The sequence below is a fragment of the Electrona antarctica genome (assembly GCF_951216825.1).
Source record: "Electrona antarctica genome assembly, chromosome: 9".
NCBI lineage: Eukaryota > Metazoa > Chordata > Actinopteri > Myctophiformes > Myctophidae > Electrona > Electrona antarctica.
Window position 1 is genome coordinate 15,191,559 of NC_136790.1, and position 26,697 is coordinate 15,218,255.

General features: G+C 42.9%; 1 protein-coding gene across 1 annotated transcript; it reads left to right on the forward strand.

The window, feature by feature from the left end:
- The first annotated feature begins 1,262 nt into the window (after window positions 1-1,262).
- On the forward strand, window positions 1,263-26,641 carry usp4 (ubiquitin specific peptidase 4 (proto-oncogene)). Its single transcript, XM_079510062.1, has 22 exons — window positions 1,263-1,461; window positions 2,864-2,991; window positions 3,843-3,973; window positions 4,078-4,204; window positions 6,964-7,109; window positions 7,503-7,564; window positions 9,472-9,618; window positions 10,527-10,644; window positions 11,010-11,183; window positions 11,711-11,869; window positions 12,914-13,138; window positions 14,673-14,756; window positions 14,875-14,969; window positions 16,387-16,569; window positions 17,848-18,083; window positions 19,529-19,780; window positions 21,078-21,148; window positions 21,563-21,678; window positions 21,826-21,975; window positions 23,232-23,335; window positions 23,928-24,016; window positions 24,169-26,641. The coding sequence occupies exons 1-22, from the start codon at window positions 1,304-1,306 to the stop codon at window positions 24,292-24,294; spliced, it is 3,081 nt and encodes a 1,026-aa protein (XP_079366188.1). The 5' UTR covers window positions 1,263-1,303; the 3' UTR covers window positions 24,295-26,641.
- Window positions 26,642-26,697: the final 56 nt, after the last annotated feature.

Consider the following 26,697-nt stretch of genomic DNA (forward strand, 5'->3'; position numbering starts at 1 on the left):
TATTACTTAAAACCTTTGATTCTAACATGTAAACAAAATTAAATAAGAAGGTTGCCTCTTATATCCATCCATTAGGAGCCCACATTTGGAGCTCTGGCTCATGGACTTCCGACTTATTTTGGTATTGCCATTAACACCTGAATGCAGCCTGACTACTGACCAGTAATGTAAACCAACCAGAATCTCAACTGAGAATACAGGTTCCGTTTCAAGCTCCGTCTAAAGAGACACAATTTGGCCATGCAGTTCAAACCTGTCACCCTGCACTGCAGAGCCACTATTACATAGACTCCATAGACAAGCACTTACCTGTTGTTGTTCTGTAGCTGCTGATGCCCTTTTAGGATGACCAGAATCAAATCCAAACTGTTCATTTGAGGGACAGAAGTAATTGTGTGGAACCAACCAGTGGGGACGGGGCGGCGTTAGCAACTTATTACTCAAATGTGTTGTCATAATCGACCATAGGCCTAATAATGCCCATTTTTATTATTAAACCCCTCTGATCTCACATTTGGTTTTAAATGCAAATTTTGGTCATGGGTAGTATGGCTGACTTGGTACCGTAGCCTAGGGGATATTTCTCTATTTTAACAGACTTATTAATAGTAGGCTACATTTTGCAGGAAAGAGGCAATGAGAGCTTTACAACAGAAAGCCAACTATTAGAGGACTATAGTGGGCATTTGAACACTGCTAGTCACAATGTGGGACATGGTCTCAATTTGTGGGATGGCTGAAAAGTCCTGGCGATGAGGGACTGTCCCACGCAAAGGGGGACATCTGGTCACCCTACGAGCCGCCCCGCATCCGAAAGGGTCAGAATTAGCGTGTGGGGGTTCCCGGAACTTCCAGACCCACAGTATCGAGCCCAGGGTGCCAGCGAAACGGTAGAGAAATGACAGAGTTACCATGTGAGGGTCCCTAGGGGGTCCCTCTACTGTACTGTAGGCCTACTGTACTGTCACTGTACTGTCACACGCCAAAATCATGACTAGCTCTAGTTTGAGTAGTATTTTATATGATCCTTCCTTTTTGTTGTTGTTTTTCTTCCTTCTAATTATTTGTTCGGTCCAAAAAAAATGTGTGACAACAGGATGTATGACCTTTGACATCAAAAAGTTTGAGAACTTTGGCCCGAAAAAAACCCAAGAAAAAACAACACGCCAGGGGGCAGTGGCCGTGGAGGACTGGGCTGCATCGGTGCCCAACAGAAGAAGAACCGTCCCAGTGTCGTCGACGCTAAGCTCGTTCAAGAGGCTCTTCAGCCGCGCGTTCACGACGACACCGGTACACTCTCTGCATGATGGCCGAGGGAGGCGGACCCGAGTCGGGTAGCGCGGCCGACTCCGACTCGGAGCCGGCGGTGGTGACCGCTCAGATACCGACACCTTCGACCGAAAACCAGAAACAGACCGTGGGGTCACTTCTCAAAACTACTCTGCGAAAAGGCGACGAATGGTAAGGCTAAGGGCTCGGCAACTACCGGGGCTAAATAATAAACGTCAGCCCTCCCTCTCTCATCTCTGCTCCTCACACACAAACAGGAAATGCTAACGGCTAGCCACCGAAGCTATCAGACAGGCCAACTCATGCAATGATTTCACAAGTGGAATGTGTTGTCGTTAGCTCTGTGTGTGTGAGTGTGTGTGTATGTGTGGGACCGTCAACACACGTTACAAACAACAGGGACCCACTGTGTCACTAGTGTGTGCGGGACGAGACACCCGGCTGGCTAACCTAACCCAGTATTAGCATCTACATCACTAGTGTATTTATTATGATGACAACTAAAAACATGAGCTAATGTGTTTGCTACTAGCTAACGTTACTCGGCTTAAAAGGCCCGTTTTCAAATGAAGCCATGTTTGTAAACCAGTTTCCTCCACCCAACTAACGTTAAACGTCAGGAAATGAAAGCGAAACTAAATATGTGAAGTTTCCAAAGCTACCTTTAGTAACTTGGCTTATATAGCTTGTAGCGAATTGGCGTTAGCTGGCGTATTGTTTGTGAGGGAAGTTATTGTTTATCCTATTTGAAGTGAAGATCACACCGGCCTGGCTGGGATGAATGAAACAGAAAATAACAATGTTCATTTCAGTCAATGTTAACAACGGGCTAATGTTGACATACAAACTTACAAAGGCGAGATGGTGAGCAATCTGACCGGCCTCTGTCAGAAACAAGAAACCACAGGGAGTCATGCACTGGCCCCATCTGATTTGATTAGCAACCTACTAGCAATGTGGCTAATTTGTTACACATAGTGTCTTAAATAGACCATATTTGACCTAGAATTGGGTTCATAACAGACTGTGACAGTGTGAAGGGGCAGTGGCCTGAGTGGGGCAACGTTCACAAACAAAGAATGCAGAAAGTTGGGTGGGTATTTCAGACTGAGGTAGGGAAGGAAGGGGGATCTCGTAGAGATGAACTTTAGAGTCACGAAAGCAACGCTGTGGAAAAGATTCTCACTTGTGAAGAGATTAAAGGCAGTCTAGCTTACTGTTGCTATATCTGTTAATGCGACACAGGGCACGTCAGTTTGTTTGTTGTTGCATAATGTACTTTCCAAGGCAGAAGGGCAACAATGTTCATGTTAGTTATGTTGCAATATTGCATTATAGAGTAACATTTCCAAACATTTATTCCTAAATCCTTTAAGTTCCCATATCTTTATATTCAAATAAGGTGGAAAGAAAGAGTCCCCAAAACAAATAAAAACTAACCCTAACTGTTACAAATAAAATGAAATGTGCCAGTGATCATTGATCACATGAGCCTAATGAGAGAACATGGAAGTAGTTTGTATTAACTGTGTTGACTTTCACTGTTACCAACCTGAGCACTTCTTCTTTCCAGGTACTTGATAGATAGTCGGTGGTTCAAACAGTGGAAGAAATATGTGGGATTTGACAGTTGGGACATGTACAATGTCGGAGAGCATAGCCTCTATCCCGGACCTATTGATAACTCCGGACTGTTCTCAGGTAAACCTTGAGTTGAGAGGTTAAATCAGGGGTCGGCAACCATTCTTGACATGACATAAAGTTCCATGTTTTTATTTTCTTGATTGTTGTGAGCGTGCCATATCAACGATATGTTTAAAGATTACGCTCGTCAAAATAAAAAATATTTCCAACTGAATGTGATTGTCCATAAATATAAATATACCTTTCTGTATTATTTTCTTTCTCATCAGGACATTGTAATGATCAATACACTAGGCAATAACCCCACCTGTCTTGCAGACCACCTCCCTAGTCAGAGTTCATAGTTTGAATCAATGTAGAATTATGTGCATGGAGGATGTCATACTTGGCATACAGATGTCAGAGGACTCTCTGTCACTTTGTCAGTGTGAGAAAAGTACTGCCATAGCAGACAACCCGCAGCACTCCAGGTTCAAACAAAATCCTTCTAGGTGCAAGGCTCGAAGATATAAGTTGAGGTGAAGAAAATGCCAGCACTCATTGTATGTCCTTTTACATGATTTTATTTACCTCTGAGAATGAAAACGTATGCGTTTCGGCCTGTATGGCGTTGTCAACGCTGAGGAAGGCCATACAGGCCGAAACGCATACGTTTTCATTCTCAGAGGTAAATAAAATCATGTAAAAGGACATACAATGAGTGCTGGCATTTTCTTCACCTCAACTTTATGTCGGTGTGCCAGTGATTACCCTGCCCTGTGCCAATGATGGCAGCACCTGTGCCTAACGTTGCCTACCCCTGGATTAAATCCTCAAATATCGTTGTTACTATTATTATAGCCTGTTTGAGACTTCTGTATGAGGACCACAAAGATACAAATGCACCATTTTTGTGTTCTCTCCTATAGACCATGAGACCCAAGTCCTGAAAGAGCACCTTATAGATGAACTGGACTATGTCCTAGTTCCCACTGAAGCGTGGAACAAGCTGGTCAGCTGGTATGGTTGTCTTGAGGGCCAGAGAGCCATTGTCAGGAAGGTAATGCCACATGAGACATCTCTCTTTTGAACTATTTGTTCTGATGTGCACTTCTAATTCTGTTAACAAAGTTGTTTATTGTTTTTTGTTTCTTTTTGTCCTAGGTGGTTGAACACGGCATGTTTGTCAAGCATTGTAAAGTGGAGGTCTACTTGTTGGAACTGAACTTGTGTGAGAATGACAACATGGACAATGTGGTAACGCGTCATTTCAGTAAAGCTGACACTATAGGTGAGTTACTATTACGTATGGATCCTTAACCCATTTTGGGCGGGATCGGGAACCCCTTTCGGTGTTTTAAGCATTATGTTATACTTTAGCTATTGAAAAATAGCAGATCTACAAGCTCATAGTGCGGCACTCACTTGAACTTGTAGGTCTGCTATTTTTGAAAAATCGTGAAAATGTGCCGCAAATCTTTGAATATAATATGTTCTTTCAGAGTTTCTAACTCAAATCTTTGCTTCTGGGAGGGTCATATTGGAACAACAATATGTTGTTCCAACATATTGGAACAACACTGGAACAACATATTTTCAGATGGGGTCGGCGGCCTATTACATATATATTTTTTGGGGTCCTTGACATGAAATATTGAAAACCACTGATATAGAAACATGAGGTTTTTCAGAAAAAAAAGGACATTTTAAAAAGTCATTTTGGAAATTTCGCCGTCGGGCCTAAATGGTTTAAGGATTTTAACGATTCGCTCTTTGATTCCTTAATGGTGTCCTTTAACAATTCCTATAGGGGGTTCTAAATTATGTAATTTAGATGGCATAATGGCATATTATGTAGACATACCATTCTATAGTGTATACTTATAGTTTAATTGTACAGACATTCTACTTTTAGTTATTTACTCACTTATGATTCTTGATGGCCATTTCTATGTATTTTATGTATTTATGCGTTTTTGCTTACTGTAAGTCGCTCTGGTTTATTAACACATTTTGTGCCCAAGACGTCTGTGGACGTCTTGGCGTCTGTGGACGTCTTGGGTATTACCGCACGTGCATAGCCCAAGACGTCTGTGGACGTATTTGAAAAATAAATAAATATATATATATATATATATATAATATTTTTTGTACGTGGTGCCAAAGTTTGTGTTTTCGCCATTGAGAATGCATTTGGCGTTTAAATTAAATAACTCAAACTATAAAACATTTCAAAGTAAAAAGTTCCAGCATGTGTCTCCACAGTCAGCTGAATTATAAAAATCACACCCGTGTGAACTGAGTGGTGTAAGGTCTTATATAGACTGATCAGCTGTGGTCTGACGTAATGTCTGACGTAATGAAATCACACCCGGATGTGATTTCACAACTGGCTTTTTTTGTGCAGAAAAAATGAGCATGGTTGCTACGGTCATCCAGTTCACCCGGGTGTGATTTAATTATGTCAGAAATTATTTTGAACATAGCAACCATGCTCATTTTTTTCTGCACACAAAAGCCAGTTGTAGGAGTGGTTTACACCACTCAAAAAATGTGAATGGATTTTCTAGGTGAAAGTGATTTTGGGCAGTTTTGCGTGGGCTCTCAATGTGTTTATTCATCTACTTGTTGCCTAAATTGCTTCAAATAGACCCTGAATTATAGTTCACCTAGTGGTATAGAAACAAAGTCGAGACCTGGGCCCTGAAGCCTATTTTAAGCATAAACCACGCCAGTTGCAACTCTTTGCAACAAAACCGTTTTAAGGTCAGTTCTGGTCAACCACACCAGTGCAACTCCTTGCAACAAAACAGTTTTAAGGTCAGTTCTGGTCAACCACACCAGTGCAACTCCTTGCAACTGCCATTGAGGATAACGGTTGCAAGGAGTTGCATGGTGAATCATTGGTTTGGTTTGGGCTTTCGGGTTCGAACCATCGTTTAAAAAATAATTATATATATATATATATATATATATATATATATATATATATATATATATATTATTGGAGCAGGTCAAGTCAGGATGGGGCACTGGCAGCCTCTTCATGGCATGTAATGAGAATATTGTTCCCAGATTATTAGTAATTATTAAACTTTAGTAGATTTTCCTTGATGGAAATGGTTGACTGTACAGAGATAATAATTCCATCATAACTGTTATTTGTTCAATCCACCGTGGTGCATCCATCTTTGTCAAGCATCTACATGTCGGCCTGTCATCAGGGAGAGATAAAATTGCGTGTAATCCTACGGGCTGGGGCGGCACCTGTTAGCGGGCGGAGTAGGGGGGGAAGCTCTAGTCTACATCCTCCCGGTGGGGGCTCCTCCATTGGTAGGCGAGTGTAGGATACAACAGCAGTGATGACACACAGATGTGTGTGAGGAATCAATTGGCATAATGACTGAATTGGGGAGAATAATTGTCATTTGTTAGGTTTGTTCACATCTCTGGCTTATTTTGGTCGGGAACCCCTTTTGGTGTTAGCATTATGATATGCTTTAGCTATTGAAAAATAGCAGATCTACAAGCTCATAGCGCGCCACCGAGTGGCACGCTACGAGCTTGTAGGTCTGCTATTTTTGAAAAATCGAAGAACGACTGACATAGAAACATAGCTTTTTCAGAAAACTGTCAGGATGTAGAAGACATTTTTAGAATCTGATCTCGGGTCAAAATGGGTTAAGGTCTGCCCTGTTGTTGCCAACAGTGCAGAGTGTAGAAAATCCCCTTGTGATTATTATGACACTCGATTTACCTACATTCACTTATTCCACCTCTGTACTCCGATTGAATATGTCAACCACTCCAGGATGTATATCCTGAACAATCACTTGCATTGTCTTGCAGTATCCGTTTTTTACTGCACTTTTTCTTTTCTTTTTACTTCGCTAGTTTTAAACTGCACTATGCTCAGATTTGGTTTAAAGCCCACCTACTGTATCCGGTAATTTCCACAACAAACGTTGTTTGGGCATCAGTTGTTTTGTAACAACAATGTTACAAATCAGTTGTGTGAAGTAACAATGTCATGGATTTGTTCCCCTTCAGATACCATAGAGAAGGAGATGAGGTCGCTTTTTGAAATCCCGTCAGAGAAGGAGACGCGGCTGTGGAACAAATACATGAGCAACACGTACGAGCAGCTGAACAAACCAGACAGCACTGTGCAGGATGCTGGTCTGTTCCAAGGACAGGTACAAGTACAGCGATATCGCTCAAATAACCTCTGATCTTTGTTTCCGAGAAACCAAGCAAATCAATCCTCTAGTTCTCACACAATGTATTAATGATGGATGTAAACGGAGTGTCTGTTTCATATACATTATTGATTATATTGAACCCGTTTTGACTATACTGTAAAACCTTTACCAACATGCACCCGGGACATTCCGACTTCCGAGTAATATAAAACATTTTAAAACTGTTAGCACTTAGCAGACCTGCCAGCCACATCTAAAATGTACCTACGAGTACGAGCCTTAAAGCTTTTTGGCTGGTAGTCCCCCAGCTCTCATATTCATTTCAAATCTGATCCTGTAAGAAAGAAAGTCGGAATGACTTTAATCTCACCTGCTTGTCTCTCTCAGGTGCTTGTGATTGAACGGAAGAACGAGGATGGCACGTGGCCCAGGCAAGCCTCCCATCCCAAGTAAGCCAAACTCCTGGTCTAGATCAGAACTTAAGGCCCTGACAGGCCTGGTCCGAGTCTGGCAGTGTGCCGCGGGTTCGACTCCCGATCCCGACGGCCTTTACTGCATGTCACTCCCCCATCTCTCTCCCCCATTTCCTGTCGGCCTACTGTCTGTCCCTCTATAAATAAATATGGCTCAGGAGGTAGAGCAGGTCGTCCAATGATCCATGGGTCGGTGGTTCGAATCCCGGCTCCTCCTGTCTACATGTCGAAGTGTCCTTGGGCAAGACACTGAACCCCAAATTGCTCCCGATGTGCTGGTTGGTACCTTGCATGGCTTCCGCCGCAATCGGTGTATGAATGTGTGTGAATGGGTGGGTGAATGTAATGCACAATCTATGTAAAGCCTATATAAATGCACCATTTACCATTTAAAAAAAGGCGGTACCTTGAAGTTGTTGGTGACGGTTACGGTTAAGAAGCAAATACACATTGAGCTGTAATGTTCTGGAAACAATTCATAGATAACCGTATAATTTATGGCTTTGTTTACTTCCTGATCTTTAATTGCCAACATAAGGGTGAAAGTAAAACGAGTTAAACAAGCTTCCTACCTCTGTTCTGCTTCAAAAGTGTTAGCAAACTACATATTTGCGGAACACAATCAGTGTTCATTTTTCTTGGTGTTGCAGTACACTTGGTATTTTTATTTCTATTATTCAAAACATAGATTTAGCTATCTTGCCACAACAGCTTGTTGCCACAACAGAAAGGCCATGTGCATCAAAGTCCAGCTTGGTCGCAGGTCACACTAGTGTTGTAAAGAAGGATGTGTGATATTTGACCGTGACACGTTCAAGTTTGTTTATTCATTCTGTCAGTCATCGGAGTGTCTGTGTTGGGATGACAATAATGATTGGGAAACCCCAACACCCCGGCCGGATTGAATCAGTTTATTTTAGTATTCGGCCAGACATTTATCGTAATATCGGCCATTGGCAACACTAAATAACATTCTTGACAGTTAACCACATTTTAACTTGATAAGGACATTCTTCCCAAGGACAAGTCTGTTGTTTGTGCTGTTGGTATTGAGAAATGGCCCTTGTCATCTCGGCTCTGGAGTTTGCCTCTTCTGCATGTTGGGGTGGGGGAAATTTGATTCGAGGCAGCATAGCTGAATGGTTGGTTGTTCCAGGTTCCATTCCTTAATTGAATCAAGTTAATGTTTTCTTAGGTATATAATTTGCAAGCTAACTAATATTGACATTGGCCATAAAGGACGAGCAGGTAGGATTGGGAATAGGTTTGAATAGGTTTTGAATTATGAATAGTTCTGACTCGAATGGATTTGGAATCAAGAATTGGAATCCAATCTTGGTGTACCAAAGATTCACATCCCTTACTCTACTGGATATGACAGGAAGACGGTCTACTGCCACCTACTGGTATTAGGATTGAATTCCCTGAAGCAGACACTGATTGCAGTGCAGCTCCAGCTTGGCCTTTACCAGAGATGTGAGGGGACTCAAAGCCATATGATCAATCACTGTTAGTTTGTCGGCTTGGTGTGCTGGGTCTTTTAGTTAACGAGACAAGATAATGGTTATTTATGCGCATCTTATTTAACCCATTCTGGGCGGGAACCCCTTTTGGTGTTAGCATTATGTTATGCTTTAGCTATTGAAAAATAGCAGATCTACAAGCTCATAGCGCGCCACTCGGTGGTGCGCTACGAGCTTGTAGGTCTGCTATTTTTGAAAAATCGAAGAACGACACATAGAAACATAGCTTTTTCAGAAAACTGTCAGGATGTAGAAGACAATTTTAGAATCTGATCTCAGGTCAAAATGGGTTAAACATCACGACAGTGAAACCCTGACCTCACTCTGTAAAGTTTGCCTGAAACCTTGCTGTACTTTCAGATCCAGCGCTGCCACATCCAGGACTTTCACTACCTCCCCTAAACTCTCCTCCAACTCTTCAGCGACGATCTCCTCGACCGTAACCAATGGAGATAACAGCAGTAACTCCAGTTACACACTGAACAACAGCACTTCTGGTGGCAACCGGTAAGACTCCTTTTTAATCGGAAGAAATACTGTTCCTGGCTCGCACTCGGCAGGCCAGAAGTTCTTGTCCTTGGTGTCGACGGACAGACTTCTCTGTTCTCACATCGAGAGCAGAGTGTTTGCATGGCGTATTTCTTTATTTCACAAAATTGTCAATTTTCAACCTGACTTAAGTTTTCGCCACTGCTATCTAGAGTAAAGTAACTTTTTGTATACATTTACACATGAACCCCTGCATCGCTATTCTGGTTCGCATATTCAGCAAAATGAGCCTCCCAAGCCTGTAGATTCCCTTCAAATTCACTTAACCCATTTAGACCTGACAAAATTCTACAAATGTCTTCTAAATCCTGACAGTTTTCTGAAAAACCCTATGTTTCTATGTCAGTCGGACCCCCAAATATATATGTAATTGGCCGCTGACCCACAATATGTTGTTCCAGGGACACCCCCCCCCCCCCCCCCCCCCCCAGAAGCAAAGATTTGAGTTAAAAACGTTCGCTCTGAAAGAATATATATTCAAAGATTTGGGCCACATTTTCTCGATTTCTCAAAAATAGCAGACCTCGTAGCAAGCTCGTAGGAAGCTCGCGCTATGAGCTTGTAGATCTGCTATTTTTCAATAGCTAAAGTATAACATACGGTAATGCTTAAAACACCAAAAGGGGTTCCCGCCCTAAGAGTGGGTGAAAATTATTTCTCTATTTCCATGTTTCCAAATAAGCTACAAATGTCAATGCTTTTTTCCCCCCCTTTTACAAAAATGTCATATGAATGTAACGATCTCACCCAAATTGGACTCGCATGTTGAGGTGCCTCAAAAACCCAACTCGACTAGTTTTTATGTACCGTATTTAAAATGTTTTGTTGTCTCCCCCCCCCCCCCCCCCCCCCCCCCCCCCTAATAGATTGGGTGGCTACAATTCGTACAGCAGCTCCTACAACTACCGGGAGTCACAATCTCAGCCTGGCCTGTGTGGTCTCAGCAATCTAGGCAACACATGCTTCATGAACTCTGCCCTCCAGGTAAAATATACATGCTGGTGCTATCAGCCTTTTGCAAAAAGAATTCCATACTAGAAGGCTTTCTTACCTTTATTTGTAGTTGTGACGTCCCCACCAAAGAGGTCCAGGTGTTATTTTGTGCAAAAGCGCATTATTGGCAATTTCCCCTACCATAAGCCCTCAATGAATTGAATTGAATGGGGCTATGGGGTGTTATGCTAATTCGCTTATTTCCATCGCTCCATCGTGGACCTCTTTGTTGGGGACGTAACAACTACAAATAAAGGTAAGAAAGCCTTCTAGCATGGAATTCTCCTTTAAGATATGAAGATATTTTGTTAACATTTATTCAATACTCAATACTTGTTTTTTTTTCTTTTCTCCAGTGCCTGAGCAATGCATCCCCACTCACCGAATACTTCCTGGACGATCAGTACGAGGCAGAGATTAACCGGGAGAATCCACTGGGGATGAGGGGGGAGATCGCAGAGGCCTACGCTGACCTGGTCAAACAGATGTGGCTCAGCCGCAGTAGCTATGTGGCCCCACGTACCTTCAAAGTGAGTAGTGTCAAACCCTGTGTTAACCCATTCTGGGTGGGAACCCCATTTGGTGTTTTTAAGGATTATGTTATACTTTAGCTATTGAAAAATAGCAGATCTGCAAGCTCATAGTGCGACAGAGTGCCGCGCTACGAGCTTGTAGGTCAGCTAAATCGTGAAAATGTGGAGCAAATCTTTGGTCCTGGAAACAACATGGAAACAACATATTTTGAGATGGGTGGTCGGTGGCCAATTACATATAATTTTTGGGGTCCTTGACATAAAATATTGAGCACCACTGATATAGAAACATGAGATTTTTCAGAAAATCTTCATGATTTAGAAGATTTTTAAATTTCGACGTCTGGCCTAAATGGATTCATGTCAATCCAGTGTTAACTCTGAGTAAATTTAACGGCCCATACTTATCTTGTATGTGTATCCTCAATATCTTTATAGCCTGAAAAGGATTTCTGCCTTGTTGAAATAAGTGGACAAAATGTGGTGTGATAACCGTTTTTTAAATATTTCCACTCCTGTTTCAGACGCAGGTTGGGCGGTTTGCCCCCCAGTTCTCTGGTTACCAGCAGCAGGACTCCCAGGAGCTGCTGGCCTTTCTGCTGGACGGGCTGCACGAAGACCTGAACCGTGTCAAAAAGAAGCCTTACCTGGCCATTAAAGACGCTGAGGGCCGTGCAGATGAGGTGCAGCAAACTGGGCTTAGGCAACACTTTTACATAATGATACATCTTATGGAGCTTTAGATGTTTGTGCCTTCTGAACATTATTCTGTCCGGGAGGTAGAGCAGGTCGTCCAATGATCCCTGGGTCGGCGGTTAGAATCCCGGCTCCTTAGCTCTGGTCCGTAGCTCTAATGCATTGCATTTAGAGCTATGTTACTCTCTACTTCCGCCGCTCGCATGAATGCAGACCAGCCTCTCGTCTTTAGCGTAAATAAAAAGAACGTTTTTGCTACTCACCAAAACAAAGGTGGGTTGTGTCATTAGAAAGCTTAATAGTGGGAGCACTCTGAGCCCCCCACCACATGTATAAACGGTACTTTTTGGCCAAAATGGGATTTTGTTTCCACCGGGAAAAAAACACTTTTTTTACTCCACTGCGCCTTCTACCGATATTGCCCAGAGAATTGCCTCATAGAGAATATCTTTCCTCCGGTGAAAAAAAATCCTTAAAAGTACCGTTTATACGTGTGGTGGGGGGCTCAGAGTGCTTCCACTAAGGAAAGTAGACTTTCTAATGACACAACTCGCCTTTGTTTTGGTGAGTAGCAAAAACGTTATTTTTATTTACGCTAAAGACGAGAGGCTGGTCTGCATTCATGCGAGCGGCGGAAGTTGAGAGTAACATAGCTCTAAATGCAACGCATTAGAGCTATGGACCAGAGCTACCGGCTCCTCCGGTCCACATGTCGAAGTGTCCTTGGGCAAGACACTGAACCCCACATTGCCTCCAATGAGTTGGTCGGTGTGAGCTCGCCACCATTGGTGTGTGAATGGTGGGAAGTGAGGACGCTGACGCTGGCCGACTGTTCGCCGCTTCACCTCCCAATGTATGAATGAATGAACCATTGTAAAGCGCTTTGAGCACTTGGAAAAGCGCTATAAAAATTCATTATTACATTTTGGAGCAAAAGTTGGGACGTGATCTAAAGTTTCAAATGTATGTGGTATACCACCACATACATTCCTGCGTCCCTGTCCTCAACTTATGTGATTTTTCTATTACAGATTGTAGCTAAAGAAGCTTTGACCAATCATCGCTTACGAAACGACTCCATCATAGTGGACATATTCCACGGCCTCTTCAAGTCGACGCTGGTGTGCCCAGAGTGCGCCATGGTCTCTGTGACCTTTGACCCCTTCTGCTACCTCACACTGCCTCTGCCCATGAAGAAGGACCGCACCATGGAGGTGTTCCTAGTCCGCTCAGACCCTCAGTCCAGACCCACACAGGTGAGATGATGGTCACATCAGTACCTGTAGGAATGTCCTCAGTCCAGACCCACACAGGTGAGATGATGATGGTCACATCAGTACCTGTAGGAGTGTCCTCAGTCCAGACCCACACAGGTGAGATGATGATGGTCACATCAGTACCTGTAGGAGTGTCCTCAGTCCAGACCCACACAGGTGAGATGATGATGGTCACATCAGTACCTGTAGGAGTGTCCTCAGTCCAGACCCACACAGGTGAGATGATGGTCACATCAGTACCTGTAGGAGTGTCCTCAGTCCAGACCCACACAGGTGAGATGATGATGGTCACATCAGTACCTGGAGTGTCCTCAGTCCAGACCCACACAGGTGAGATGATGATCACATCAGTACCTGGAGGAGTGTCGGGCACATAGAAGCGCGAAGAAGCGGCAAGAAAGGCGTCTTTTCCTGGGTTTTTAAAAACCCATTCAGGGCAGGAACCCTCTATTGGTGTTTTAAGCATTGTTATACTTTAGCTGTTGGACAAATAGCAGATCTACAAGCTCATAGCGTGGCACCGAGTGCCGTGCTACGAGCTTGTAGATCTGCTATTTTTTAAAAAATTCATAAAAATGTGGTGCAAATCTTTGAATATATATATATATATATATATATATATATATATATATATATATATATATATATTCTTTCAGAGCAAACGTTTTTAACTCAAATCTTTGCTTCCGGGGGGTCCCTGGAACAACATATTTTCGGGGTGGGGGGGGGTGGGGGGGGGCAAATACAGATAATTCTGGGGGTCCTTGACATGAAAAAGGTTGAGCACCACTGACATAGAAACATAGGATTTTCAGGAGTCAGGATTTAGAAGATATTTGTAGAATCTGGCCTCACGTCGAAATGGGTTAAACAGCTGGTGGATGGAAATGACGCTCAAGTTGAAGCCGCGCAGGCATAGTTTCCATCCACCAGCTGTTTAAAAACACAGAAGAGACGCCTGGACTAGGCACTTTCTTGCCGCTTCTTCACGCGTACCGTATATGTCCCGTGCTCCATCTGTAGGTGTCGCTCAACAAAAGGAATTGGGCCTTGCCCCTCTTGCTACTAATAGGAGGATATTGATTAGTACCTAATCTTGGGTACCGAAAGTCGTTGGAACCGGGGACATGCTGATTCCCAGATGTCTTTGAACTACCCCCAGTGTTTTCCCCTAGGATAAAGTTTTAACAGTGGCGATTATGAATTTAATTATAGAACATTGTACCTTAACATTTACCAACACATCTAATAAAGATGAAATCGAGCAGCAAAAATAATTGTTTCTCTTAGAATTTTTTTCTATGTGTTAATTTGGCCCATGAGCTTACTTAAATATTTGGTTGTATTTCATATTTTATTACTCTGAAGTACATTCTATAGTACTTCCAAACATTAATTCAAATATTTGAAACATACCTTTGTGTTTACGGTTGATGTAGTTTGTATCAGCAGCAATCCACATTTTAATAAAGTGGTTCACTTTCTGATCTATCTCCATTGATTATTCTGCCAGTACCGAGTGGTGGTCCCCAAGATGGGTACAGTGATGGACCTGTGTGGCGCCTTGTCTCGACTCTGTGGATTCCCTCCAGAGAACGTAAGCAACATACCCTCTTATCCTAGCAAAATGAATTCGGTATAATTTCCGTGGTTGAAATATAATGGAATCATGTGATTTCTTCTTTATTTTATTGAATTTACTTGCGTCTTCCTAGATGGTGGTGGCTGACGTTTACAATCACCGGTTCCATAAAATCTACAGGCGGGACGACGGCCTCAACCAAATCATGGAGAAAGATGACATCTTTGTGTAAGTCTCAGTGTGGAGTAAAAGCAGTGGTTCTCCTCAATGTGGGGCCCGGGGCCCTTGGGGGGAGGTTCCAGGGTGTCCCCAGCAAAAGTATTTAACAGTACATACATAGCATCACAATCAATTTCACCACTTTGTCCATTTATACGTTGTTTTAAGGATTGTTATGCTTTAGCTATTTTTGAAAAATCGTGAAAATGTGACGCAAATATTTGAAGATGTGAACAGTGAACGTTTTTAACTCAAATCTTTGATTCTGGGGTGCCTGGAACAACATATTTTCAGATGGGGGGGGGGGGTCCGTGGCCAAATTCAGATAATTCCGGGGGTCCTTGACATGAAATGGTTGAGCACCACTGATATAGAAACATAGGATTTTCAGAAAACTGTTAGGATTTAGATTGGAAGACATTTTTGTAGAATCGTTCTCGGGTCTAAAAGGAATCGGGGTCTAAAAGGAAAATCTTGAATACTTTTGCGTATTTTAACAAATCTTTCTCGGGATCTCTGGCACAAAACCTTGGTGTCTGAAGCCAAATCCATATCAATTTGGGGTTTCTTGACACAAATCAGGTTTGCGAACCTCTGGAGTAAAGGATGACATGGCGTTGTCGGGGCTTGAACCTCTGGAGTAAAGGATGACATGGCGTCGTCGGGGCTCTGGAGTAAAGGATGACATGGCGTCGTCGGGGCTCTGGAGTAAAGGATGACATGGCGTCGTCGGGGCTCTGGAGTAAAGGATGACCTGACGTTGTCGGGGCTCTGGAGTAAAGGATGACGTGACGTTGTCGGGGCTCTGGAGTAAAGGATGACGTGACGTTGTCGGGGCTCTGGAGTAAAGGATGACGTGACGTTGTCGGGGCTCTGGAGTAAAGGATGACGTGACGTAGTCGGGGCTCTGGAGTAAAGGATGACGTGGCGTTGTCGGGGCTCTGGAGTAAAGGATGACATGGCGTTGTCGGGGCTTGTCGCCGAGGCTAACCTCTGGAGTAAAGGATGACATGGCGTTGTCGGGGCTTGAACCTCTGGAGTAAAGGATGACATGGCGTTGTCGGGGCTTGAACCTCTGGAGTAAAGGATGACATGGCGTTGTCGGGGCTCTGGAGTAAAGGATGACATGGCGTTGTCGGGGCTTGAACCTCTGGAGTAAAGGATGACATGGCGTTGTCGGGGCTCTGGAGTAAAGGATGACATGGCGTTGTCGGGGCTTGTCGCCGAGGCTAACCTCTGGAGTAAAGGATGACATGGCGTTGTCGGGGCTTGAACCTCTGGAGTAAAGGATGACATGGCGTTGTCGGGGCTTGAACCTCTGGAGTAAAGGATGACATGGCGTTGTCGGGGCTCTGGAGTAAAGGATGACATGGCGTTGTCGGGGCTTGTCGCCGTGGCTAACGGAGTGTTCTTTTTCTCTCTGCAGGTACGAGGTGCAGGAGGAGGACAGCGAGAAGATGAACCTGCCCGTGTACTTCAGGGAGCGCCACTCCAAACACGGCGGAGGCTCCACGGGCACCATGCTGTTTGGCCAGCCTCTACTCATTACTGTGCCCAGGCAGAACCTCATCGCAGATGTCCTGTATGATAAGATTCTGGAGAGGATCGGGTACGTGCAAGTTAACCCATTTTGACCTGAGATCAGATTCTAAAAATGTCTTCTACATCCTGACAGTTTTCTGCAAAAGCTATGTTTCTATGTCAGTCGTTCTTTGATTTTTCAAAAATAGCAGACCTACAAGCTCGTAGCTCGCCACTCGGTGGCGCGCTATGAGCTTGTAGATCTGCTATTTTTCAATAGCTAAAGCATAACATAATGCTGACACCAAAAGGGGTTCCCGCCCAGAATGGGTTAACTTCTTCCATGGGTTGGTTACTTGGTTCACAGAGTGACATTTGAGTGTTTTCACTTCAGTATATTGGCGATCACGGGTGCAGTACTTGGTTCAGACTAGTCATCGGTCCGACAAACGACGACCTACCTCAAACCATAACCGCAAGCACGGGAGCAGCACATGTCCGACATGCGTCGTCGCGCATGTCGGACTAATGCTCCGTCGGAATTACGTGCGGATCCCGGTGATCACCGGCTCCAGGCAGAGGTCGTGATAGGATTTCAAACTGCCGACCAGAATGATTTCAGTATACCTGGACATCTGGTATAAAAACAGCCACATTCATCTTAAAATACCGCATATGTTGTGCATACGGCTGTGTGTAATGATGCATGATTCATATAGCATACCAGTATTGGCTTGCTGTAACATAAAAGTCTACATTTTGCTGATATACAGAATACAAAAGGTATATTATATTCCTTAATCAAATATTCATTTGACTATTTGAGACACAGGGCCAGGTAATGGCATATTTTATGAGGAATGAAATTAAATAAAGTACACTGTCTTGTCTGTCATATCACATGCAAAAGCAAAGACGTTTCTGTGGCTACCAAGGTGCGGGTGGGGTGGGGGGGGGGGACTTTTTAACCATCCAACATGTGTGTTCTTCAGCAGCACGCATGCACAGAAAACCGCCCAATGATAGAACCGCAGAATTTTCAATTCATTAACTGTTAAGTTTAGTTGGTGATTAATACATTTTCGATGAATAGTTAAGATCCCTAGTTCTAACGTTGAATACTCCTAATCGGTGTTGATAAAGCTTGCCCGATAGATGGGGACTTCCGAGTGTCGTAACTACTAGTACTGTTCTTTCAATGGGTCTGCCTTTCTGGCCAGGATGTCCGGAGGGAATTATATCATCCAGTATTTGTCATAAAAAAAAAAACCCAGACAAAACCGGTAATTTCTGGCCTAATAAAATGTCTGGTTCCATTGACCTCCAGATTAACGGTATTTATTTTTCTGTTTTTCTGTGGCCCCAGACGCTACGTGAAGCCCTCCCAGAACCCCTGCAGTGAAAGCAGGGCCACGGCTTCAGCCACCTTCACCAGCTGTAGCCAAAAGGCTGAATGTTCCACGTCATCCTCCTCCGGTCACAACAACACTAACCTGGCCGGCTGCGGCAGCCCCTTATCGGACGGGGCCTCGTGCAGTGCCAGCTCCAGCAACGGCAGCAGCCACTCGGGGACCTGCAACGGGCCTAATGGGCTCTGTGAGGGTAAGCCAGGGGTTCTCAACCCGTGGGTCGCGACCCCTCGGGGGGTCGCCAAATTATTTTAGGGGGTCCCCAAATTATTTTCAAAAAAAAAATAAAAAAAAATAATTGTTTTTTGATTTTTTTTTCCACGATTTTTCAAAAATAGCAGACCTACAAGCTCATAGCGCGCCACTCGGTGGCGCGCTATGAGCTTGTAGATCTGCTATTTTTAAATAGCTAAATTATAACAATGCTTAAAACACCAAAAGGGGTTCCCGCCCAAAATGGTTTAAGGTTATTGTAGCAGTCAATTTATATTGGGGGTCGGGAGGGGACGGGGCGGGGGTCCCGAGACGTTGCCAAAGCATTTTCGGGGGTCCCCGGCCAAAAACGTTGAGAACCCCTGGGGTAAGCCACCATGTGTGGATGGATATGGAACAGTTTTAGTCATAGTCTCTTGAATAGTTTTCATTTAGTTTTAGTCACATTTTTTAGTCACCTGGAATGTTTTAGTGTTAGTCTAGTTTTAGTAGACTAAATGTCATATTTTAGTCGACTAAATCTACAGTTGATTTAGTCGACTAAAATGTATTTTGGCGGGCATTGATGTTGTCTTCTTAATGACTGATTTTACACTTGCTGAAAATAGCAGATCTACAACATCTAGCAGATCTACAACGTGTTGCAGCGCGACGCGTTGTGAGTTTGTAGATCGGCTATTTTCAGCATGCAACAAAGTGTAAAATGTCTTGTACTGAATCTCTTGTCCACTAGTCCGGTAGTCCCCTTCCTAACATTTTATTTGTTGGTGAAATTGTCAGTATATTTAGTTTTAGTCATCATAGCTTAGTCTAACATTTTTCATTTTTCGTCTTGGTTTTAGTCGACAAAAACAACACTGATATGGAATCTACACAGTGAAATCCTGAGTGTTCTTTAAACCCTGAGGGTGTACACCCAAGGACCAGACATTGACTGGGTCAGGCTTACCCATTTAGACCTGAGGGACGATTCTACAAATAGTCTTCTAAATCCTGACAGTTTTCTGAAAAACCCATGTTTCTATGTCACTGGTTCTCAAACAATATGTAATTGGCTGCCAACCCCCATCTGAAAATATGGTGTTCCAGTGAGTGACCTCCCAGAAGCAAAGATTTGAGTTAAAAACTCTAAAAGAATATATATTCAAAGATTTGCGCCACATTGCCACGATTTTAAAAAAATAGCAGACCTACAAGCTCGTAGCACGGCACTTGCGCTATGAGCTTGTAGATCTGCTATTTTTCAATAGCTAAAGTGTAACATAATGCTTAAAACACCAAAAGGGGTTCCTGCCCAAAATGGGTTAATTGAATTGAAAAACACAGATGATTGAATTGAGGATGTTGCCCAAGCCTAATAACGATTATTTCTAGCAGATTAAAAAGGTGTAAATCTATCGATTGGTCGTTGTGGATTATGTTTAGGTGAGGAGGAGGCCATGGACCACCAGGTGAGCCCGGAGCCAGAAAATGGCCAGTCGGAAGAGGAGGAAGAGGACGAGGAGACGGAGACGTCAGACTTGGAAAACGGACCCAAAACCAAGCTTTGCGCCACACCTAAAGCCAAGCTGTGCTCCTCCACACCGCCCAAGCTCTTCACCTTCAGCATGGTCAACTCCTATGGAACAGCCAACATCAGCCCACTGCCTTGTGACGGAAATGTCCTTAAACTGAATCGTAAGTTACAGTTTTACACTGGAAATGTTTGAGACTATAGTAACAATTTTTGCCACAGGCTGTAAAACAGCTTATAAATCGGCAGCACATTTTTGTTTTAGTCAGTCTCTTGAATAGTTTTCATTTAGTTTTAGTCACATTTTAGTCACACGGAATGTTTTAGTGTCTAGTTTTAGTCGACTAAATCTACAGTTGATTTAGTCGACTAAAATGTATTTTGGTGGGTCTTGATGCCGTTGTAATGACTGATTTTACACTTGCTGACAATAGCCGATCTACAAGCTCACAACACGTCGCGCTGCGCTGCTATTTTCAGCATACAGTGTAAGTGTAAAATGACGTATACTGGTAGTCCCTAACATTTTACTCTTAGTTATTATTTGTTGACAAGTGTCAATATATTTAGTTTTTGTCATCATAGCATAGTTTTAATTTAGTTTCCATTTAGTTTTTGTCAGTGAAAAAAAGATAGTCGACAAACATTTTTTGTCATAGTTTTAGTCGACGAAATCAACACTGCGTTTGCACAACCTTTTTTGATGATTGGCCGATTGACAGCACGTGACCTTGTCTGCAGGAAACCTTGTCCGTTGGAACACAGCAGGACAGGAATCGATAGGTCACCACATTCAGCGCAACATTTGGGTGCCTTTCACACCTAAAGTCCTCTAAAAAGCTCTGGTCGGATCAACAACCTGACACACGCTCGAAGCCTTGAACAGGCGATTTCTAGGGAAAATCACTTCATTGCCATAGTCACTCACTGGAAAAAGTCCGTGAGGTCCATGTTAATCTGGTGGGAAAGTGGAGATATTTTACTAAATGCACATTTTCTGCCACTATTTTCTGTCTCTCGACGATTTGGCTTCTTTCCACTTCCTCAGTTGTACAATGGATTCTTGTAAACGCACTACTCCAGCCTCACGGCGGGCACACATGGAGGAACACTACACGATGAATATTTATTTGAAACCGCTCCGGTGCAAGAACAAGCTACAAGCTTATTATATTATGTTCCATTCAGTGGAGTTTCGATACATATTATGTTGGACTGTCTTATCATCATGCCTGCGTCACTTCTCAACCAGGGCTGACCACCTTTTAGACAATATGTCACTATGTAAATGCATTATTTTGCTGTCTTTGCTCTTCATGTGAACACAAATTCTGTCCAGATGAATTCCTCTACACGTGTTCACATACTGTATAGGAAAGGTGGAGAAGCCTGTTGCTTATGATTTATTGAAATTTTATTTTGATTGAGCTGACAAAGGTTGGATTTATTATTTTTCTGCAGCACATTCCACAGTGGCGATCGACTGGGACTCGGACACAAAGAAAGTGTGTTATGATGACCAGGAAGCAGAGGTCAGTACTGGTACAGCTACAACACAGCAAGGGCCACCTATCTACCTTGTATGCATGCAATGTCTGACTGCATCCCTTGTATGTGCATGTTTGATTTCATTTCTGCAAAATCGGCAAAAGATAACATTTCATTGTAAGATGTATAGCCGGGGTGCAGACTTAGTTTAGACTAGTCATTGGTTAGACATAAGGTTGGTGAGCAGTGCGTTAAGACGACCGGATTAAGGTTGGTGAGGGGTACGTTAAGGGTTGGGAGAGGGTTGGGTTTAGGTGTGCTGCCCCGTGGGAGGTTAGGGTTTGAGGTAGGTTGTAGGACTAATGACTGGTCTAACCAACACCCGTATGATGGTATGCAAAAATGTAATTATAAACGCTCATTACCAATATGGTCCGTGTGTGTGTGTGTGTTTGCAGGCCTATGAGAAACACGACAGCATGCTCCAACCGCAGAAAAAGAAGGCCACAGTGGCTCTGAGGGAATGCATCGAGCTCTTCACAACCATGGAGACACTCGGAGAACACGATCCGTGGTATGGGTTTCCTATACGACCTTCAGTCTTGACATTGTAACAAAACCATTCATGGTCATTAAACAATACCTCTTAAGAGTTTGGGGGATTTTCACTGTAATGGCAATAATTATCCTATCAATAAATACTTCCGTCTTGTTTACACAGGTATTGTCCCACCTGTAAGAAACACCAGCAGGCGACAAAGAAGTTTGACCTATGGTCGTTGCCTCGCGTTCTGGTAGTTCACCTAAAACGTTTCTCCTACAACCGATGCTGGAGGGACAAGCTGGACACAGTGGTGGACTTTCCTATCAGGTACGCTGGCATCAACACAGCAGCCATGTGAAGGTTAACCCATTCTGGACAGGAACCCGTTTTGGTGTTTTAACTAAGGATTATGTTATACTTTAGCTATTTTTGAAAAAACGTAAAAATGCGGCACAGATCTTTGAATATATTTTCTTTCAGAAGACTTTTTTTATTTTATCTTTTTTGTCTGGCCTAAATGGGTTAATTTGTATAGCACATTCCATAACACACAGATGGTTCAAAGTGCCTCGAGGAGAGCACTTTCGTTCACCTAACTAGTTGGGCATTTAAAAAGAAAAGGTCAGTGTGTTTTACTCAGCGTTCGACACTAGAGGGAGTTTGTGGCGCTCAGTGCAGCAGGGGATATTGCCCAGAGGCATGAATAAGGAAGTTCAAAGCTCTGGTCACACCTTTTGAATGTGTTGCCAAAATTCCTTTGATCTATTGTACTAATAAAAGGATGTTGTATGTTTGCAGAAGTCTAATTTCCCCATGCGTTTCGTAATGGAGATGTTGCTCCAGAGTGGTACAGTCAGTGTGTAAAGGCTACCTTTTTTTATGAATTGCACTCGTAGCCTCGTGTTGAGCAACCTTATCCACCAGGGAACAAGGAAGCTGAACTGAGAATGTTACCGGCACACAAGAGTTCCTTTTCAAAGAAAGCCCAGTCATGCTTACTCGTATTGCCAGAGACAAAGACTCATCTGTCCTTCACCAAACCTTCCTGTTTTTAAACAACCTGGGCCTTATTTTCATAGTAGTTGGCGGTTAGGATTAGGATAACATTTGACTTGGCAGCTTTGTTGTAGAAATTTGGGACATGATGCAAACTCACTGAGCTTTACAGTGCTGTCCGTTTTGGTAATGACCCACGTCTCAAATGAGTCGCATTTAACCCAATTGTCTAAACCACTTATTTTGAAGTGAAAGGGAATATGAAAGTATTGTAATGGGTTTGTTTCACATTTGTTGTCATTTTCAAATAAGTGATGTAGAATGTGGTCAATTGAACTTGAATCATAATTTGCCTGTGTTCCGTGCCCCCAATATAGATAATGATGTAAAGATATGGTGACCGTGTGTCCAAAAATATTTACATTAATAGACGGAGAGTAAAATGTCGTCATAGTCATGATTATAGTCTAAATTTGAGCCATGTTGTAATTGTATTATTACAGCGCCAACTCTTGTTTTTTTTTAGTTGCATTCTCTCTGGGCAGTAATGCCAGGTTTACATTTTGCTGATGTGTTTTCTTTCTCAGGGATCTGAGCCTGTCTGAGTTTGTGTGTGACCCCAAGGCTGGACCCTATGTTTATGACCTCGTTGCTGTCTCCAACCACTATGGCGGAATGGGAGGAGGCCACTGTAAGTGATCTTTTACCTTCCCACTGTCTATAGTTAATCTTTATCTTTAATTACACATGGCTACACACGGCAGCCTTCTCCAGTCAAACACACTGCAGTCATTTTCACATACACAGCAGGGCACGGCAGTTGACGTTACATTATTGAAATAAACCCAGTTTATTTTCATTATATCATTTAGTTTTCTAAATCAAGAAAAATGCCTCCCATTTATTTTGATAGCTTTATTGTACCTACTACTGTATTTTACCTACTCTATGTATGTGTTCATCTCTTGTAATGTGACACCGGTCAAAAATGCACCCGCCTGCCACAGTTTCCAGGGAAACGTTTTTTTTTAAATCGGTTGCATTTCAGATTGGCACGTGTTCCCTTCTTTGTGCCATTATTCACTGTGGACTCGAAGGATATTGTCTCAGTGGATCATATTATGTGTTATGAAGAACTAGAAGATTTCTATCAGTATTTATGCATCAGTTATGATGAAACTTTGACTTAAGTGTGAATTGGGGGCTGTACTTGTGGGCATTACATTAACAAATACAACTACATGGATTGACATTGATGGCGCTGCCTTTCTCCTCGCCAACAGACACGGCTTATGGCAAAAATAAATTGGACGGAAAGTGGCATTACTTTGACGATAGCAGTGTTTCGTCTGCCGCAGAGGATCAGATTGTGGTGAGCTTGTACACCTTGTTTTATTCTATTCAGTCCTGTACCTTAAACCCAAGATAAACCGCCTAATTCATGTCCGATGAGACCTCTGGGCCCTCTTGTCCTCGGCATCAGGTGACAGTGTTTGTAATCTCATACGTCTCCTCTTTCCGCAGACTAAAGCAGCCTACGTGCTGTTTTACCAACGCAGAGACGCCGGGGATGCCCCCTCCAAGCCACAGCCCTCTGCCTCTTTAGGAGGAGCCCCCGAAGTAGCCGAGGATCACATGGACACCAACTGATAAGCACTGTTGCAAAAAAAAAAGAAAAAAAAAAGGACACGCACTGAAACTATTATGGCAAATGGAGACATTTTGATGCGCACACCAAGCTACTTCAGTGACTGGAGACTCCACAGAGTCGATATTATTAACCCCCTACCCTCCTTGTGTTTTGATTTGTCTCGCATCTCATCCACTAGAGCCAAAAGCCTTGACAGAAGGGTGGCCCGAGAGACTTTTCTCCCTGGAGCGGGTGGCCTGCTGAATTATAAACATAGTTTACTAGTCTGGAAATGAAAAGGGGGAATATAAATGGCTATAGATCCTCTCACTGGACGAACGGAATGTTAGAAGTGCCCTCAAATCTATAGATAAAGACGTAAAAACGTTTTCTGTTACCCACACAGGAACAGTTAGAGATGCAAACGGGAAAAAAAGCCAAATGCACATCCTGTTTCAACCAAAGCGTTCCAAGTTGTACATGATAAATCAATGTACCAGCTGTTTTGACGAAGGGCCTACGGGAACACTCCTCTCCAATAATCTTTCTGCAGTGAGGGTACATGCAAAACTGTATTGCCATTGCGGTGTGCACAGTGCGGCACACAGACACGCTGTCTTATGGATGTCATTACGCCGCCTATGAACAGTAGATCCATTGAGAATAGTTTACAGACGGTGTTTGCTCTGCTATAGACTGGCTCTCCACTTGTTCCTGGCCTGCAGAGTCTGTGTTGAAATTAATTCAAACAAACAAAATAAATGTCTCATTTCAAGGTTTTTCCTCATCTGGGCCCTGCCATGAAATGTGTCGGAGCCTGTTTTGTAGCTTTGGCTCTTGTGCGTTCACACAGGGTGCGATTATTTTGAGCAACGCGATTCAATCTAAGTTAATGTAAAGACGCAATATCAAGCATTATTTTGCTTGTATGCCCAAAGTGACACAAATTGATAATTGTTCAACTCAAGTGATTTTTGCTGAAGCACAGCAGCCAGTGTCTGTGGGTGGCAAGCACTGCTTCAAGTGAAAACGTTGTGTCCAGTGCAACAGAGTGACACTATTCAAGCAACGTGGTTTATTTTTATCGTATCCGGTGTGAATGCATCTTCAGGCCATCAGCGCCGCCGTCAGAAGTCACATCGGCATCGCTCGCTCTGTTTCCCCATGGCTATCTGTTAGGGGACTTCTGTCCTGCTAACACACTTTTAATTTCATTTTTCATTGTTACACAATGCAAAAGCGGCCTTTTATTTCTGCAACCCGATTAAAGGAGGGGAAAAAAGAGTCACTTTGAACTTTCCAATAATTCATTCTCTTGCTTCTGGTCCAACTAGAAATGATTACAAAAGGATGGTTTTGCCTTAGCATCGGGCCCTCGATCTGTCACGCTGCAGTTCCAGGTCTTTTAATGTGGTGTTTTCTTTTTAAACATTTTGATTGATTGCTGCCTGAGTGGAGACCCCTAGCTCATCTGCAATGGCTTGTCCTTAGTCTTGTATTCTTGCAGCTCTGTATTGATATGGCTGTTATTTGATATCTTCAAAGCACACTTTGAGTGAAGCAAAATAAACCAGTATAAAAGTGGTGCTTAATTTATGAAACTTGAATTAGCTGCTGATCACGATAAGCAATCTACACGTTATCAGACTTGGTGCAGGACAGCGCTATCGCAACAGCCTCCTCATTGTTTGAGGGGAGAGTCGGCAGGCATTTGGAACTGTGTTTCCCTTCCAGTGGATTTAGTCAACTTTGCTCAGCTGTTAAATAAAACAGTACGGCACATTCTTCCATAGGTGGGAGGAATCGAGGAGTCTCTAGTAATCCCTTTATTAATATTTGAGTTACCGATTTGTACCTAAAACTGTCATCTTGACACTGAAAGGTGCCTCATCTAAGCAATTAATCTTTAACACATTTTGAATAAATTTGGAATCAAGTTAATATCAAAAGGACTTGTAAAACCAGATGCGACATACAGTAACTACTTTATGGATACGATTCCCATAAGATAAGCTGCTTGCTCTGTGGCATTAGTTTTGTGCTTTTTCCATGTGACACGACAGCATGTAAATGTCAATGGGACTGAAAGTCCTTTTTGCTGGTTGGTCCTGCCCTTCTGACATGAGTACATATAATCATATTTATGCCAATGAATAGAAAAGCTTTACATATCTGTAAAACCCATCACAAGAGCAACTCCAATTCCACATAAATCAATTTGCTGAATAGATGTAAATATTCACACTTATTTCAAATAGGTATATTAATTGTGTCCTAATATTCATATTGCCAATATCTACAATATTTGTTTTTAATTGAGAAATATTTGGATTGAAAATACAATAAAGACTGGGAGCCTAAACGAGATGCTTTGTTTTGAGTCCAAAGTGGTGTGAAAAGGGAAATCAGTCAATACTTAGTGT